The 18,952-nt window shown below is 41.0% G+C and overlaps 1 protein-coding gene across 4 annotated transcripts in view; it reads left to right on the top strand.

Annotated features, from left to right (window-relative positions):
- gabrg2 (gamma-aminobutyric acid type A receptor subunit gamma2) overlaps positions 1-18,952 on the top strand; it is a 223,839-nt gene that overhangs the window by 48,277 nt on the left and 156,610 nt on the right. For all 4 annotated transcript variants that reach the window (XM_034178011.1, XM_034178012.1, XM_034178014.1 and 1 more), the window contains exon 2: positions 15,587-15,723. In XM_034178011.1, the coding sequence (XP_034033902.1) occupies positions 15,587-15,723 (137 nt within the window). The remainder of the gene's footprint in view (positions 1-15,586; positions 15,724-18,952) is intronic.

Below are 18,952 nucleotides of genomic sequence, written 5' to 3' on the forward strand. Positions count from 1 at the left end.
GAAAGACTCATTGAAATGGGGAAGAATGATGCACCTGTTTAGTTAAAAAACTGAACCTTGGTTTACAAGTGCCATATCCCACAGACATCTCTGCCACCTGCTGGATGTTTAGTAGTTGCTGGATTGATGAGAGAAGACATTCAGAGAGAAAGACACTGTTTACACACAGAGGTGTACTAAATCAGAAAAACACATAATACAAAAATGTGTAAACTGTTATTTTCTGTTTATTGCACTTGTTATGTTGCAAAACTCAAGTGATGCCTCCACACAGTCCTGTGGAAAAGATTTAGCATGAATTCAACCACAAAAGAAAAAGCAAGCAAGGGAAGTGGTTGAGAGAGCATTTCAGTATTATTCTTTTGTGAGGGCTTGCCACCCATGTGACTGATCCCAGGAACCACTGTAACCTCTCATGATGCACTGTGTGGAAAACAAAGATTGCAGTATCTGTGTAGAGGCTGATTGGTCACACTGAAGTGTTTTCTGTTAGTAAGGCTCTTTTTGTACAAACTTGCCTTATTTTGCTTTGAAATGCAGTAAAAGCAATACATTGTTCTTGTGTGGTAATACTAATTTTAAATGTCACATTTTATACTGTTGCTACCTATTATTTTATTTATTTGTAATGACGTATGTTCTAATTGTATATATGATTAGGGATGTCCTTTTTTTTTGTTCTTTCTGGTCCAAGCCATTTAATACTGAATATACAGTAGTGTTCAGAATAATAGTAGTGCCATGTGACTAAAAAGATTAATCCAGGTTTTGGATGGATGGCGTCTTGCTCCGCGGTGTGCCTCAGGTCGCTTCCTCCTGGGTTGTCGGCACTGCGGATCCAGTACAGCAGGGAGTTTCTTCTTCAATGGAGGGATTCATCTTCTGCCGACCCTCCCTTGGATTTGTTTTTGCCGGGTGTTGATCCAGCGGATTATGGAAAAAGCCGGCTGAATTCCTTTGCGTGGAAAACTAGGAAGCGGGGGAAAAGGGGCGGGGCATGTCAGAGACTTCGGAGACAGAGCCTAAACCGTATCCCATTGCCCTCTATGATGTTAATAAATGCACAGTCACTCAGAAATAAGGTGGACGAGTTGCAAGCACACGTCAGATTTCAACATGAATACAGAGATGCATGCCTTCTGGCTATTACAGAATCTTGGCTTACAGACCATGATGTGGATGCGGATCTGGATATAGACGGTTTTGGAGTGCCTTTCCGCCTCGACTGGGATGCTGGGGTTACTGGCAAATCACTGGGAGGGGGTATGTGCCTTTACGTGAATGAGCGCTGGTGCAAAAATGTTCTTGTCAGAGATAGTTGATGTACAAACGTTGAGTTGCTGGCTGTCTCCCTTCACCCCCATTACCTGCCCCGGGAATTCCCCAAATATTTGTCATGGTGGTATATGCGGAGCAAATGTGGATAAAGCATCCGAGGCTATATTGAATGAGACTCAGAAGCTGCAGTCTAAATGTCCTGATGCGCCCATTTTTGTCCTTGGTGATTTTAATAAATGCTCTCTTAAACAAGTGCTGAGGAATTTTTACCAGTATGTGACATGTTCAACCAGACATAACAAAATACTGGACATGTGCTATGGCTCAGTGAAAGGAGCATATAGATCTCTCTCTCTTCCCCCGTTGGGCGGGGCTGATCATAACTGCGTGCAGCTCATCCCGGTGTATTGCACCATGTTGAGGAGAGGCAGTGTCCTGACCAGGCAGATAAAGCAATGGACAGAGGACTCTGTTGTGCGTCTGCAAGGTTGCTATGATTGCACGGACTGGGAAATATTTAAGGAGTCGTCTACTGATAATGAACTGACTGTTGTCAGCAGTTATGTTACTTTTTGTGAAGATTTTGTGATTAAAAGACGGTTAAAATCTACCCAAACGCTAAACCTTGGGTCTCAAGAGCACTGAAAGTCCTATTCAACAAAAGAAAAAAGGCATTCGTGAGGGAGATCTCCCAGAGTTAAACAGATTAAAATTAGGACAGCAAAATACAACTACATAGCCAGGATCAAGAAACAATTTACCCAAAATAAGTTAGGCTCTGCTTGTGATGGCCTAAATACCATTCTAGGGAAAAATAGTAAAAAATCTTAAGTCATCCTGGCTGGGGCTAAATCGGACAAACAACTCGTCCAGGATTTTAATCAGTTTTATAGTAGATTTGATACACTAAATTTTAGTGATGAATTATTTAAACTAAAAAATGATTTGCGCTGTCCTGGTTCTCCACCTTTTGATGAACGTTCCTTGATCAGCTTCTTTAAACGTACTAAAGTTAAAAAAAGTCCAGGACCCGATAATATTTGTGGTCGTTTGCTGTCTTTTTGTGCGGAGCAACTAGGCCCTATTTTCTTTTATATTTTTAAACTGCTTGCTCAACAAAAGGTTCCAAAGAATTGGAAACAGAGCATAGTAATACCTGTGGCTAAAAACAAGCATCCCAAAGTTTTAAATGACTTTAGACCAGTAGCCCTAACATCTCTTGTTATGAAGGCATTTGAAAGACTTATGAAACATGAATTGCTTTCACATGTAGAGTCATTACTAGATCCCTTCCAGTTTGCCTATAGGGCTGGCTGTGGAGTGGAGGATGCTACTGCCACACTTTTAAATCTTGTTTTTAAACACCTTGAGGGCAACAAAGCACATGCCAAACTTTTATTTCTTGACTTTTCATCTGCTTTTAATACTATCCAACCTCACATTTTAATTGACAACTTGTGAATAATTTTTCTGTAGATTTTAATATTGCTGGTTGGATTTTAGATTTTTTAACAGACCGATCACAGAGTCAGAGTAAATGGGTGCATGTCAGACACCCTTTTGTCCTCAACAGGATCTCCTCAGGGCTGTGTCCTTTCACCACTTCTGTACATATTGTACATGATTGTCAAAGCCATCACGAAAATTTTATTTTGAAATTTGCAACGATACTGTCATTGTTAGTCTCTTACATAATCATGAGAATAATCATGGCCCGGTGGTGGAAGATTTTGTAAAGTGGTGTGATAAGTCATATTTACAATTAAACGTGGCTAAAACAAAAGATATGTCTGTGGACGTCCGACGACAGCTCACACCAGCTCAGGCTACCTTCATTAAGGGCCAGCAGGTGGAGTCTGTGGAAACGTATAAGTATCTGGGGACTATAATTGATCACAAGCTAAACTTTAATGTTAATACTGACATGTTGTGTAAAAAGGGTCAACAATATTTGTTCTGTCTTTAAATTGTCTTATTTTCAAGTGGATAAGACTATTATGATTCTTTTTTACAAATCTTGTATTGAGTCTGTTTTAACCTTTTCTATTTTTGTGCTGGTATCTTCTCAGTCTTAAGAAAAATTCACGTTTTAAAATAGTGAAGGCCTGTGGAAAGGTACTGGGAGTACCACAGAGTACATTGTCTGACCTATACCATAGACAAGTAAAGAGGAAAGCATTGAGTATATTGTCGAACTCTGCTCACCCTCTTTTTAGTGATTTTCAATATTTACCTTCTGGCTCACGCTCAGGTTTCCCTCTGTGAAGGGTAACAGATTTAAGTTCTCTTTTGTTCCTGCAGCCATTGCTGCTTTGAACGCAGGCCAAGGAAGGAGTTAAAACTGGAATCATTTTAATGGACTGTATTTTAATGTTTGGACTGTAATTGTTTGTGATGCTGCACTATGGTAATGGTACTGGTGTGTGTTCTGTGTGTCATGTGCTTTTGATGTATTCTCAGGCTGCAGAACTGGTTGCCCCATGGGGGACACAAATAAAGTGAAAGTGAGTATATTTCTTATTGTTACATGGGAAACAAGGTACCAGTAGATTCTCACAAATCCAACAAGTCCAAGCATTCATAATATGCACACTCTTAAGGCTATGAAATTGGGCTATTAGTAAAACAAAGTAGAAAAGGGGGTGTTCACAATAATAGTAGTGTAGCATTCAGTCAGTGAGTTCATCAATTTTGTGGAACAAACAGGTGTGAATCAGGTGTCCCCTATTTAAGGATGAAGCCAGCACCTGTTGAACATGCTTTTCTCTTTGAAAGCCTGAGGAAAATGAGATGTTCAAGACATTGTTCAGAAGAACAGCGTAGTTTGATTAAAAAGTTGATTGGAGAGGGGAAAACTTATACGATTATGATCTCCAATGCTTTAAAATGGACAAAAAAAAAAAAAAAAAAACAGAGACGCGTGGAAGAAAATGGAAAAAACCATCAAAATGGATAGAAGAATAACCAGAATGGCAAAGGCTCACCCATTGATCAGCTCCAGGATGATCAAAGACAGTCTGGAGTTACCTCTAAGTGCTGTGACAGTTAGAAGACGCCTGTGTGAAGCTAATTTATTTGCAAGAATCCCCCGCAAAGTCCCTCTGTTAAATAAAAGACGTGCAGAAGAGGTTACAATTTGCCAAAGAACACTTCAACTGGCCTAAAGAGAAATGGAGGAATATTTTGTGGACTGATGAGAGTAAAATTGTTCTTTTGGGGTCCAAGGGCCATGGACAGTTTGTGAGATGACCCCTAAACTCTGAATTCAAGCCACAGTTCACAGTGAAGACAGTGAAGCATGGTGGTGCAAGCATCATGATATGGGCATGTTTCTCCTACTGTGGTGTTGGGCCTATATATCGCATACCAGGTATCGTCGATCAGTTTGCATATGTCAGAATACTTGAAGAGGTCATGTTGCCTTATGTTGAAGAGGACATGCCCTTGAAATGGGTGTTTCAACAAGACAATGACCCCACGCACACTAGTAAACTTGCAAAATCTTGGTTCCAAACCAACAAAATTGTTTTGGAGTGGCCTGCCCAATCCCCGGACCTAAATCTATTTCAGAACTTTTGGGGTGACATCAAAAAAGCTGTTTCTGAAGCAAAACCAAGAAATGTGAATGAATTGTGGAATGTTAAAGAATCTTGGAGTGGAATAACAGCTGAAAGGTGCCACAAGTTGGTTGACTCCATGCCTTGCAGATGTGAAGAAATCATGAAAAATTGTGGTTATACAACTAAATACTAGTTTAGTGATTCACAGGATTGCTGAAAAAGCAGTTTGAACATAATAGTTTTGAGTTTGTAGGGTCAACAGCAGATGCTACTATTATTGTGAACACCCCCTTTTCTACTTTTTTTTACTAATAGCCCAATTTCATAGCCTTAAGAGTGTGCATATCATGAACGCTTGGTCGTGTTGGATTTGTGAGAATCTACTGAATCTACTGGTACCTTGTTTCCCATGTAACAATAAGAAATATACTCAAATCCTGGATTAATCGTTTTAGCCACATAGCACTTCTATTATTCTGAACACTGCTGTATGTCAATAGCAATCTGATACTTGTATTTTCCTCAATAATATTACATTTGCATAAAGAACACTGCAAGAACATTAAAGTCAATCCAATATATATGCTGAACCGCTGAAGAAAGAAAGCTATCTTCATTCAAAGCTGCTTAATGTTATACATTCATATATCTTTGTATTTTAATCTAATAACAAAATAAATACACTGAATTTATTGCATGGCTCATCAATTCCACTCTGTACAGCACTGCATTAGTGTGACTACAACAATCATTGTAAGACTGATTGTACAACTTTAATGGCCCATTCACACATAACATGAATGAAGCTGGCTTGCACATGAAGGAGGACTCGCATGCCCAGCCCAGTCTTATGTTTGTTTGTTTGTTTTTGTGCTCCCTCATGAAAGTCAAATTTTCGTGACAGGATTTTATTACTAAACTACTACCCTAACAACCCTAACCTTAACCATAACCACCCTGACCCCCCCTTCACTTTTAATTTCGTGCAGCCATCACGGAATGGATTAGAATAAATTTGTGATGCTGTGACGAAAATGAGGCGCTTTTCATCACAATATCACGAACCAATAGATTAATGTATATTTCATGCGGCTGAATCACGATGCGCCATGAGACTGGGTTGCATATGCTACTTGTGAAAAATTGGAGCCTTCTCAAATGCCACATATAGCAGTCGCCACAACCATTCAGGCACGACACATGCTCTCTACAGTCGCATGGTGATCACGGAGGAAACCCATTCAAATGGTGTGCAAGATGAGGACGCACTGCTATCTGATTGTGTTCACAGTATTTGCATGCCGTGTGGAACATAGGTTGGACATATCGTGCCACAGCCGAGATGCTGAACGAAATCATCGGCCATATCGCACTGTGGCTGAATGGCGCGATCAGGCAGCCTTCACACCTGTCGGCAAATCCCAGACAAATGGCTATTTGACCCACTCTCGGCTGGAGTTGGCCAAAGTCCAGGCACCACTCACGAACATCCAACGACATTCACCAACACATAGAAAAGGCGGAGCTATTCGCATAGCCAGCACGAGAGTAGAGTGCAGGCGACAACTTTCAACCTGGCGTGAGGAGTGTGTTGTTGCCCCCCCCACACATACACACACACACACATACACAATGATCCAACATTGTCAGGTGCGGCTGAGGTCACCAGAGTGTGATCGCTGTCCAGCACTGCATGCATGTGGATGGTTGTAATGTTCAGCTGGAACAACTGACCTCTGTGCACTCAAAACTCTGCTGGAGATCATATGTCATGCCATCAACAACAGGCCACGCAATGTACATATGACATGCTAATAATTATGTACAGACAACATCACATGGGGACCGGTCAGCCACATATGAGCACGCACAGCATGGTGTGAACTTCGGCCAGGCTCATGACCCTTCACCATGTAAATTGTAGTCTACATAACAGACAGAGTGGAAAATAAATAAAACATGGGGAACTCATTCATGTGTAATCACTTTGCTCATAGCGCTGTGGACACACAGGGCCTTTCAGCTGGTTGCTGGCCAGCAACTCATCTGTCAGCTGGAACTGACAACGGCTCAGTGCACATGACATGTTAAATTACAAACACAGAGAACACAGTCAGGACAAATGAAAATAAATACATACAATAATAACTACATACATAATTACATAACAAATACATAAAATAAATAATCACAGAACAAAGGAACGGAGAGCTGAGATGATCCGCAGAGGTGGGCGTGTCTGCACCATTCGCTGCTGTTGAGATCTGTCACAGGTCACAGCTGGAGAACACATACCATGCCATGAAGAATATCACCTGACAACACTTCACTGTGAGGCATGTGCATGGGCATGCTGGCCTCACGTGGAAATGCATACAAACACATATCACCTTTGCAACAGTGACCGCATCAGCATGCACATCAGGCTCCCCCATGTGCAAGGACCCATCTGATTATGTGAACACTCATCTGGCAATCTGAATGTCATGCCCACCACATGAGCTATGGTCTACATGACGCCGTGTCATTCAGCGGGCTGCTCGCTGGACACACGGCGCTGGCTGGACACGCAGGGCAGGCAGATGTTGACATGATAAATTGTCCACATAAAACTGGTCTTTTTTTGTGGCCTGTCTAATGCACATTTGGGCAATAATCATGCTTTTTAATCAGCATTTGGTATGCAACAACTTGCCAGGTGTCTTGGCAAAGATGAAATGTCCAGACCCAGAATTTAATACATTTGTAGAAAAAAAAAAATTAAGAGAAATAAGCATTTTGCTTGCACAGAAGGAACTGTAGATGGTTTGCTTCAACTTGTGAAAATGGTAGCATAAACAAAACTTTTATGATTTTTGCTGTGCTGAGCACACAGACATACACATACACACATCTATATGAGCTCTCTGAAAAATTGTACAATATGACATCTTTAATGGAAATTCATAATTCACAGAATGGGTTTCTCTGGAATTTTTCCCTCAGTCGTTTCAGTAAGGCACTTCTAAGAGGTTGTACCTGGAAAACATAATGGAGTTTTAATGTGTTCAGCGCATGTGTTAAGGTGGGGATGGATTGCACTTAAAGGCACTTAATGCATTCTGGGAAAGAGCATGAGTGAAAGCATAAAGTCTGCATCCAGAGAATGCTGGCAAGGCTTTTGTCCTTCCTGTAGAAACTATACCCTTTTGGGTCTTTTATGACTTGATTCAGAAGTTTTTTTTTTTTTTTTTTTTTCCTACTCTAAAGCTTTGCTTAAACCTGGAAACTTTTTTCAAGCTTGATGTTTTGTGCTGTCGCCCATCTCCATCATCTGAATCCATGGTTACTGGAGTTGCACCTGTGATACAGACCTGTGAGTGCTTCAGAAGACATTGGTTTTGCACTTATGCACACAGACATGGAGATTACAAAAACAGGACAAGGCTTTTTTAGTTCATTAGAAAAAGGAAAAACATCAAGCGAGAAAAAGAGATAGTCGAAATAAGAACAGTTCACGTCTGTGTGGAGGCTGGTCTTTCTATGTAACGTGGCTGTAATGAGTGAGGAGTGCCTCTTCTTCATAATGATATATTTATAAGATTCTCTGATAATGTGGTTGATTGTCTATTCTGTTGGATATTGCCACAGCTCACGCATTCTGTAGTCTCTTTTAACATAGGAAATGGCTTTTTTCTGAAGATGAGGCACAAATTTGTAAGGACTGTGCAAAGGTCGTATATGCATCAAATGCACTTAATTCTTAAAAAAAAATGAAGACAAGGTGCTTAGTATGTACCATTTACTAATATAAACATGAAAAATGTATGACCATGTTTCATCTTTAATAATACCTGGAGAGGCTAATATATACAGTACCAGTCAAACGTTTGGACACCCTTTCCCATTCAGTTAAATGGGAAAGGGTGTGCAGTAGAGGTGTCAAATTGCATGTGTTTCTGTTGAATCATGCGGTACACACAATGGTTCAGTGCACAGAACTGTACACACAATACACGGTATGACTCTGCACAGTATGATTATACACTCTTGCATTTTTGTTTCCAGTCACCCACATTTCAGTGAGTAGTGCTACTTATGTCCACAGACTGTATCCCGCTTGTCTAGTGTTTTTCCTCTCATGTGTGAGCCGATGAGACAGAACAGAGCCAGCTGTTTCAAGGAAGCAATGGCATTATTCCACCCAGAAACTTTGGAAACATAAATGGAATTGGCTAATTTACCTTTTTCACATCCCAACAGCCAGAGGCTGTGAGTGCGGACCACAGAATCTCATTTCTGCTGTTTGCGGATGATGTGGTCCTGTTGGCTTCGTCAAACCAGGACCTTCAGCATGCACTGGGGCAGTTTGCAGCTGAGTGTGAAGCATCCGGGATGAAGATCAGCACCTCCAAATCCGAGGCCATGGTTCTCGACCGGAAAAAGGTGCCTTGCCCTCTTCAGGTCGGTAGGGTGTCCTTGCTTTAGGTGGAGGAGTTTAAGTATCTCAGGGTCTTGTTCACGAGTGAGGGACAGATGGAACGTGAGATCGTTTAGAACGGATCGGTGCAGATCTGCAGTGATGCGGTCGCTGTATATCGGACCGTCGTGGTGAAGAGAGAGCTGAGCAGGGGGCAAAGCTCTCGATTTACCGATCGATGTATGTTCCGACCCTCACCTATGGTCATGAGATTTGGCTCATGACCGAAAGAACAAGATCGCAAGTACAAGCGGCCGCGATGAGTTTCCTCCGCAGGGTGGCTGGGCACTCCCTTAGAGACAGGGTGAGGAGCTCTGTCACTCAGGAGGAGCTCGGAGTCAAACGGAGCCAGCTGAGGTGGCTCGGGCATCTTTTCCGGATGCCCCTGGACGCCTTGCTGCTCACAGATTAAAACTACTATCTATAAGTTTTTAAACAAGGGAGCAAATGCTACAATCCATGCAATATGAATGTATTTTAAACCTTTTAGACATTATTTATGACCTATGCATAACAAAGGCATGGTGAGTGATTTTATTTTACATTTATTTGCATTGGTAACCCCATTTTGAGGACTAAAACAGCTCTTCCGCATTAGTAAAGGTGTATTATGAATAAAGATTTGAAGAATTTTCAAAAAACACACTCGTACTGAACTGTGATTCTAAATTGAGGTGTGCACAAACTGTTAGTTCTGTGTATCATTAAATGGACTGCATTCATATAACACTTTTCTATCTGCATCAGCTGCTCAAAGGGATTTACAACTATGCCTCACATTGACCCATTCACACAAACACACCCATACACCGATGTCACCAAGGGCCCTTAGTGATTTTCCGGTCAGGCCCGGGTTTGAATCGAGGATCCTCTGGTCTCAAGCCCAATGCTTAACCGCTAGACCATCACCTCCCCTGAATTAGTGGGAATATAACAAAATATTTTACTCCAAGATGTATTTAATTTACCTTCCCCCCCATCCCGATTAATCATAATTCCTTTTTGTTTGTTTTGTCTGTCCCCTTTTTTTTTCTTGGGCCACCAGACATATTCTCTTGTGTTGGTGGAAGATATACACAGTGGTGGGCACAGTGCCGATAATCCGATAACAGACAATTATCGAAGATAATGTTTTCATTATCGGATTATCTTTTTAGCTAACTTTTAAAACCATTATCGGACTAATTATCTTCCGAAAAAATTTTTAAACTGATAACGTAGTAAACAAAGCTGAACAGCGACAAACATTTTTAAAGTTTAAAATCTGTTGACCACCTACCTGTTAAAAGTTTCAGAACAGATGTATAGTTCTATTCTCTGCAAACAGAAGAGAGCTGCTTCCAGGGGACACACACACACACACACACACACACACACACACACACACACACACACACAACACACAGAGAGGCATACATTTACAACTTATGGTTCAAATTTTAACCAAAACTAATTTCGGACAAATTATTTAAATTACTGTCATGTCTGAAGTTTTTATAAAGTGAAAATATCACATAAATGTTGTAGTTTTAAAGTAATGCACCAATTTTTAAGGTTTTAGTGAGCACATGCTGTGCCCAGCAGTGCATTATGGGTAGGATAGGGTAATCTCAGTACGTTCACGACAGTACAAATGCATTTAAGACACTCTGTTCAGGCTCCATGGACAACAACATTAAACTCTAGTGCCTAAAACTCTCATGAATATATTATTTGGCTTTATAGACGTTGTTGTTGTATTTGCGTTTGTTAAATTCCACGCATCTTAAATGTAGCAGACACAGCTTATCTGGAATTTTGTTTTTGCAAGTTTTCACAGTCTGTACTGCCATCTACTGGCCAGTAGTGTTCATGGCAGTATTCGTCCTGAAGCTGGGCAGACATTGTATGATATTTTAATCACTGTACTCGGTTTCAGTTCAAACTGTACCACAGAACCGCACGGTGTAAAAGTTCAGTGCGCCCAATTTATGTTCTCCCACACATTGTACGTTCAGAAACCACACGTTGAACTCGTGTTTTCAGAAGCGAAACGTAAGCTTTTTTCAAACTTAATTTACAAAAACTCTCGATGGGAGACATCAAAGTTTAAAAACAAAACAACAACAACAAAAAAAACATTACAAGACAGGTCTGCGGTGTTTGCACAGGCACAGTGCAAGCAGTTGGATGCTTGTAGCTCTTCAGCAGCAGGATACCCTCATGACGGCTGACCAGAATAATATCAAACAGGTTTGATTTTCATTCGACCATACGATCGGCGATCAGGAGGTGGTTGTGAGATGTTAAAGACAGCTTGTTACTCCATGTACACTACACAATGCAGGACTTGTGATTAACCTGAAACTTGGTCCAAAAAATTCTCACATGAATGAAAAATCATCTGAAAAAGGGCCAAAACTCACACAGTGTAAAGCCACCATTTATGTGTCAAGACAATATTGAGTGCACGTTTTACAGTATAATAAAACTTGTGCACAACATCATAAAACATGCGCACATTCTCTCCACATGCAAAACATTTTGCAATTACACTTCCAGGGCTCCATAAAAATGCCTATTTTACAAATAAAAAATGGAATATTTTACAAGCACATTTATCTGTAAACACCAACACATGACACACGTCACATTAATGTGTTGGTTTACATAATGAATGACTGAACCAATCAGTGTTTAGCAGAGGCACGTTTACCCAGAATCCTTTGCGATCTGTGTGTTTGTTACAAAACCTCAGAATTAGTGCATTATTCAACATACAAATGACAGAATTGACATTAATGGAGTCATTCTATCGGTATTAATGTTATTTATAAATCAAAACATAAGTCAGCACTGCTTTATTTTCCAAGATCTCCGCCTGACCGGAGCGTTGTGATTGGGTAGAGAGCTGGCTTTGTGGCTGCTCTCAGGTCGCATCTGTGCTGGAAGCTGTGTAGTAAACAAGAGCTTCCAGCAGGGGCAAAATGCTCAAAGACAGAAGTGTGGGCTCATTGTTTGGGTCTGTTGTTGCTTTTGATGCTACCAGAAGCGATCATGGTGTTAAAACTCAAATTCAGTTTATTAGTAGTTGCTGATGTACCAGAGACAATCCTGGAATTTATCGGTTATCTGTAACTCCCAATACATTTTGGGGTGGTTTATTGTTTTATCTTTATCAAAGATAACTTTTCAGTTATCTGATTATCTGTTATTGAAGTTAATTTTTTGGTTATCTGTGCCCACCACTGGATATACACATAGGTGTTATAACAATAAATATGAACAATGACAATGAGCATAACAGATTCCAAGGTCAGAAACTGATGTCACATCTTTCCAAAGGGTCTTTAACAGTCAGTTGACTTTTGTTAAATATGACCTTAAATATTGTTGTATTCATCTTTCCCTTTTCATGTGGAAGACTTTATCTTTTGCTCCAAAGGAGTTTCTATAATTCACTGCCTGGCTTGGTAAATTCAAAGTGCTGCTGGGTGAAAATGCCTAAAACATTCTTCAGTGGAAGCAAGGTTTTTTTTTTTTTCTCTCTCTCTCTCTCTCTCTCTCTCTCTCTCTCTCTCTCTCTCTCTCTCTCTCTCTCTCGTTCTCTCTCTCTCTCTTTTGAGCTTGTTTCCCCTTTGGCAGCAGACAAAAAGCAGAATGTTCATTCTGCAGAGCAAACTACACACACTCTTACAGCTGTCCCAGATTCATTTTCTCTGTTGTTACAATCATGATTCATCCTGGGTGATGGCCATCAGTCTTGGGACTCTTAAGACACATATTAGTTTCAAATTACAAGCTGTGATTTAAAAATTCTAAAGTCAGTAATTGACCACATTCATTGAAAAATGGTCACCTAAAAATTTTGGAAGAAATCATCTGTAGTTTTCTTGAAAATCATGTTGACAGACAAAATTCTTTATAAAGAAATTAATACACATTTAAATAATTAGGATAGAAAATATGCAGTGTTAAACTTGGTGTCCACCACGCCTAGGCTTTGGAAATGAAACAAAATGACAAACAAGATTGTTTTAAACTACACATAACTTCATTCACTCCTGTTCCTAATTTCCATGATTCATGTGATGAAATATGATTATCCCCTACAAGCCCTGGTATAAAGTATTCAGTAAGTGGAACACAGGTATATGTCATGGAAACAAGCTTGCTTCTGCAATCGAGCTGGTGCCACATTGTTCATGGGATTTTAATCAGTTACCCCTCATTGCTTTCCTTTAAATATGCAGATAAACAAGATACTTGCATTTCTTGTTTTTGAGCTATTGTGTTACAATAACTAACTGGAGGTGATTGATTATCTATTTATTCACTTACTGCAATTTAGGACCTTGGTTACCTTGGGAATCACTTTGTGTTAAATGAGCGGTTACTTAGGGAGATGATGATGATGAGTATCACTTGCATTGTGAGGGAGTAGCAGGGAGTAGTGCATGTCCCCAGACTTGAGATGACTGCATTTTATAGAGTGTATGCTTAAACGTTTGCCAAAGCCTCAGGAAAAAAAAAAGAAAAGCAAACAAAACTACAGGGTGCTAAACAAAGCACATACTATACCTCTGCCGAAATCCAGCAAGGTTCTTTTTGTCTCTATTCAACCAAGATATAGTGCAAATGCAGGCACTATTTTAGCAAAGTACAAGTACTATCGATATTTGGGAGTCATCATGAAAAAAGGAAGGAAAAAATATCTCAGAACCACATCTTGTTCTCATTGAATCAATTTTCTTCTTTGACCCAATGCCAACCTCTCCAACAAATTTTATTGAAATCCCTTCATGTATTTTTAAGATATCCTGCAAACATATTGATTGGTGTGACATGGCTCTCACACCGTGTGTGCTTCTGTGCCCAAATCCATCATATATACATACATGGCCAGTCAATGCCCAAGCTTTTGATTGGTATTTTCATTTAAATAGATTAGAATAGATTTTCATTTCGAATAGATTGGTGAAAATGTCAAAACATCCTATCTTATGATAAATAAGGGAAAAATTAATTCCAAATGTGTTTTATCCAGACCCACTGTAAAACTTTCCTTGAGAAAAATGCCCTTCCCGTGCCCTACCACTTCACTACATTTCATGAAAATTGGAGCAATAGTTTGTGAACAATTGAAAATGTAAAAAAAAACTTTGAAATGCTAAAGGGACAAAAATAGGGAAAAAATATTTTGGAGCTGCTCCAAAATGCAGTGGCTTCATTCCAGGCCGATGCCCCATCGCTTTTTCAAGTTTAATGAAGATTGTTTGTGCTTTCAGAATAATACTGCAAACACACAAGCCAAACAGAGCCAAAAACATTACCAACTTGGTGGAAAGAAAGGAAATGCGTGCAAGATATACTGGGCTTTTCAATGATGACAGTGCCTCACAAATCATGTAATAATACACACTAAAAACTGTAGAATGTCTCACTCAAAAATGTAACAAAGTCGAGAATCCCTCAGAGGATGTTATATAGGGGAGGTGGTGGTGTAGAGGTAAGAGGAGCAGACTTCACATTAAAAGACACTTGGTTTGTTTCCCCTTAAGACAGGTGCTGCAAGGTCCTGAATCTCCAGTTTGCTCTTTGTGTGCAGTGGCACAACTTGCATGGCAGCATGCTGACACAGTTATATGAGTTTATGGATGGATCTGAGTCATCACTGTAAAACACTTTGAGTGTTTGCATCAGGGAGGAAAGTGCTATTTACCAGAGTATACCGTAGATTAAACATCCCCTCAGATACACTGTAATTTCTATTAGCTAGAAGCTCTATATATTTATTTTTTTACATGGGTCTGAGGCTTGTGCATCATGAATTTGCATTTCATGTTGTGAAACAGAAATAAAAAAGATATTATCCAGTCATATAAAATGTAAAGCAGAAGCAGATTGCTATTATTGTTTTGGATATTTTTTCAAACATCAAATCTGTTGCTAATGGTCTTGAATAGCGGACACATTACCAAGCAACCTCAGTGGTCCGAAAACGTTCATAATATCTGACAGGAATGTGAAAGTCGTGCCTGTTGGTTTTACATTATGACAAATGTATGAGATGAAATATCTGCAAGAGGAAAAAAAGCCTACTTTTTGCTAAAATCAGACAAGAAAAGGGACTTGGATGGATGGAAAAACAGACAAACCATCAGCTGTCTCTCTGACATGAGATTAAAATTTTCATAAGGCTTCCTTTGCTGTCTCCAAATGTACCTTAATAAGGAAGAGAGGAGAAAGGGAATCACTCACTCTCCATTAAAAGGAAATTATTGATTGGTTGAATTTCTTCTCTCCACAGCTCTTTCCAGACTGATGAGGACGACGTGGCCAATAAGACCTGGGTGCTGACTCCCAAAGTGTATGAGAGTGACGTCACACATATCCTAAACAGCCTACTCGATGGATACGACAACAAGCTCAGACCTGACATCGGAGGTGGGTGCCGATTTTTCACATATACATACAATCAGTCATATATTGTACATATACATATTTTCTTAAAAGTAGACCTGCGTTGAAATAAATGCAGTCAGATCTTTGGACCAAAAAATTACATATTTACACATAAGATCCTTCTGAATGTAGTAAAGTAAATCTGCAAGCCCAGATCTGTCATTCAATGGAGAAATCTTCATTTAAAAATGACAAATTTACCACTAAAATTTAGCCCTCCGCAAAACTGTCATCACATCCGGGACGCTGCCGAGACGTCAGGGAGAAGACCCTATCCCAGCATGCATTGCGCATGCCAACTGTAATTTGTGGATTTACGTCAGTTTGCATCTGCACCTTTTTCTTGTCTTATACAGAAGGATCTACTTTTTTAAAACTTCATATTGTCTTGCGTCACGTTTGGTGAGTACACATTTGTTTTATTTGTGCTTGAAAATTATTTTGGGAGACTTTTTCATACGCCCGTTTGATTGAGTGGTGTCGCATTGAAAATCTACTGTCTTTCGCCTCCGGTGTTACTGTCGCGGGGTACGGAGGCGAGACCCGCAAAGAATCCAAGACATTAAAAAGATATAAACCTCTACGCAGCGGCCACGGAGCTCTGCAGTTCCGATTACCAAGATGTGCAGCGCTGCGGAAAGTCTGTCCTTGCAGCAACAGGTGTCACCGGCCGCTCCGCATCAAAACAGCGAGCGTAGTCTCTGGACTTTTGCCAAGTTGCCAACCTCCATTCAGTAGACAGGAACGTGGTGCCGGCTGCACAGCAGACACGGGGGTGATGTGAGTGGCCCGCTTTGACATTTACCAAGCACGCAGACTCAGTAAGCACAGCAGAGGCAGAGAGCGAGGCGTCGGGGTAGAACGTCGCCCGCTGTCGATGTCGCTCGCCACTGATCTGAGCATGCAGAGCTGTATCTCACATTCATTGCAGCTTACTTTTGGATGCTGAAACCAGGATGTGTATAACAGTAACATTAGTAACAGATAAAATCAATTTCAGTGCAGGATCGGACTGAAGGCGGGAGTGCTCTGTCTTCTGCCAGACGTCACTGCAATGACCCGGATGTACAAACAGTTTTCGCTGAGGGCCAAATTTTAGCTGCAAATTTGTCATTTTTAAATGAAGACTTCTCCGCTGAATTACAAATTTGGGCTTGCAGATTTACTTTACTGCATTCATTAGGGTCTTATAAATATGAGGTCTATTAGAAAAGTATCTGACCTTATTTTTTTTTTCAAAAACCATATGGATTTGAATCACGTGTGATTGCGTCAGACAAGCATGAACACTCGTGCGCATGTGTGAGTTTTTCCACGCCTGTCGGTTGCGTCATTCGCCTGTGAGCAGGCTTTGAGTGAGGAGTGGTCCACCCCCTCAGCAGAATTTCATTGTCAGGAAATGGCGGAATGATTTGGGCTTTTTTTCCATCAGAATTTTTTCAGAAACTGTTAGAGACTGGCAGCTGGAAACCATTCAAAAAAATTATCTGGCTTTCGGTGAAAATGTTTCAGGCTTCACAGAGAATAAGGACTGTTACTACAGCTTTAAGGACAGCTTTAAGGACAGCCTTAAGGACGCTCGGCGCGCCGCGCTCTGTGCCGCCATCGAGAGCCACAAACCACCGGATCATTTCTAAACGGATGGCTCTGTGGAGCCGGGACCGTCGTGTGCCATTTCTCTGGTTATCACAAGAGCTGGACATCAGCCATTTTCCGGCAGATTTCACTTTTAACAAGAGATTTTGTCATGGAAAGCCGAGCGGAGGCTTCGCGCGTCACGACCGATTTGCTGATGGAACAAGACAAAACCTCCTCCGTTTTGGTCTCACAGGACGGCTTTGAGATGGCGTTCAGACAGCTGTTGGTGGTTTTTCCATCGAGTGATTATCCGAGAAATTGTGGATGTGCCTGGACATGCCAGAACATGTCCCGTGAGGCTTCATCATGGCGTTACTGTGCGCCATGCGGCACCGCCACGACGCGTGAAGCCTCCACTCCTCTTTCCATGACAAAAACTCCTGTAACAGTGGAATGTGTCGTTCATTTCCAAACTGGACGCTGTGTTTTATCCGGGACGTCATCTGACTAGCACAGGAATTGTGAAAAGACGTGGACATCAGCACTTTTTCGGCACATTGAGACAGACGTGCGGAGGAATTATGCGCGTCACGGCGGTGCCGCATGGTGCAAAGCAACACCGTGATGAAGCCTCACTGGACATGTTCTGGCATGTCCAGGCACATCCACAATTTCTCGGATAATCACTCGATGGAAAAACCACCGACAGCTGTCTGAACGCCATCTCAAAGCCGTGCTGTGAGACCAAAACGGAGGTGTTCCTTTGTCTCGCTCCATCAGCAAATCGGTCGTGACGCACGAAGCCTCCGCTCGGCTTTCCATGACAAAATCTCTTGTTAAAAGTGAAATCTGCCGGAAAATGGTTGATGTCCAGCTCTTGTGATAACCAGGGAAAGTGCACACGACGATCCCGGCTCCACAGAGCCATCCGTTTAGAAATGATCCGGTGGTTTGTGGCTCTCGATGGCGGCACGGAGCGTGGCTCGCCGAGCGTCCTTAAAGCCGTCCTTAAAGCTGTAGTAACAGTCCTTATTCTATGTGAAGCCTGTAAAATTTTCACCGAAAGCCAGATAAAGTTTTCGAATGGTTTCCAGCTGCCAGTCTCTAACAGTTTCTGAAAAAATTCTGATGGAAAAAAAAGCCCAAATCATTCCGCCATTTCCTGACAATGAAAATCCGCCGGGGGGGTGGACCACTCCTCACTCAATGCCTGCTCACAGGCGAATGACGCAACCGACATGCGTGGAAAAACTCACGCATGCGCACGAGGGTTCAAGCTTGTCTGACGTAATCACATGATTCAAATCCATATGGTTTTTGAAAAAAATAATAAGGTTGGATACTTTTCTAATAGACCTCGTACATATCAGCTATTTCTTTCTGAGATCTGACCACATTTATTTCAATGCAGGTCTACTTAAAACAAAAACAGTAGATCTTTTGTTATTAACAGTTCATATTTGTACAACTAGGAGAATGTGATTGCTCAGTAAGCCACGCCCACTGCGACTGTGGTCTCCGTGGTCACTACTGGTGGGCACAGCTAACTGAAAAGTTAACTTCAATAACCATTAAAGCGCGAACCTAAAAGTAATTTTTGTATAACACTAGACCAATAAACCGCTAAAACATT

Source organism: Thalassophryne amazonica, chromosome 9 (genome assembly GCF_902500255.1).
Source record: "Thalassophryne amazonica chromosome 9, fThaAma1.1, whole genome shotgun sequence".
Lineage (NCBI taxonomy): Eukaryota > Metazoa > Chordata > Actinopteri > Batrachoidiformes > Batrachoididae > Thalassophryne > Thalassophryne amazonica.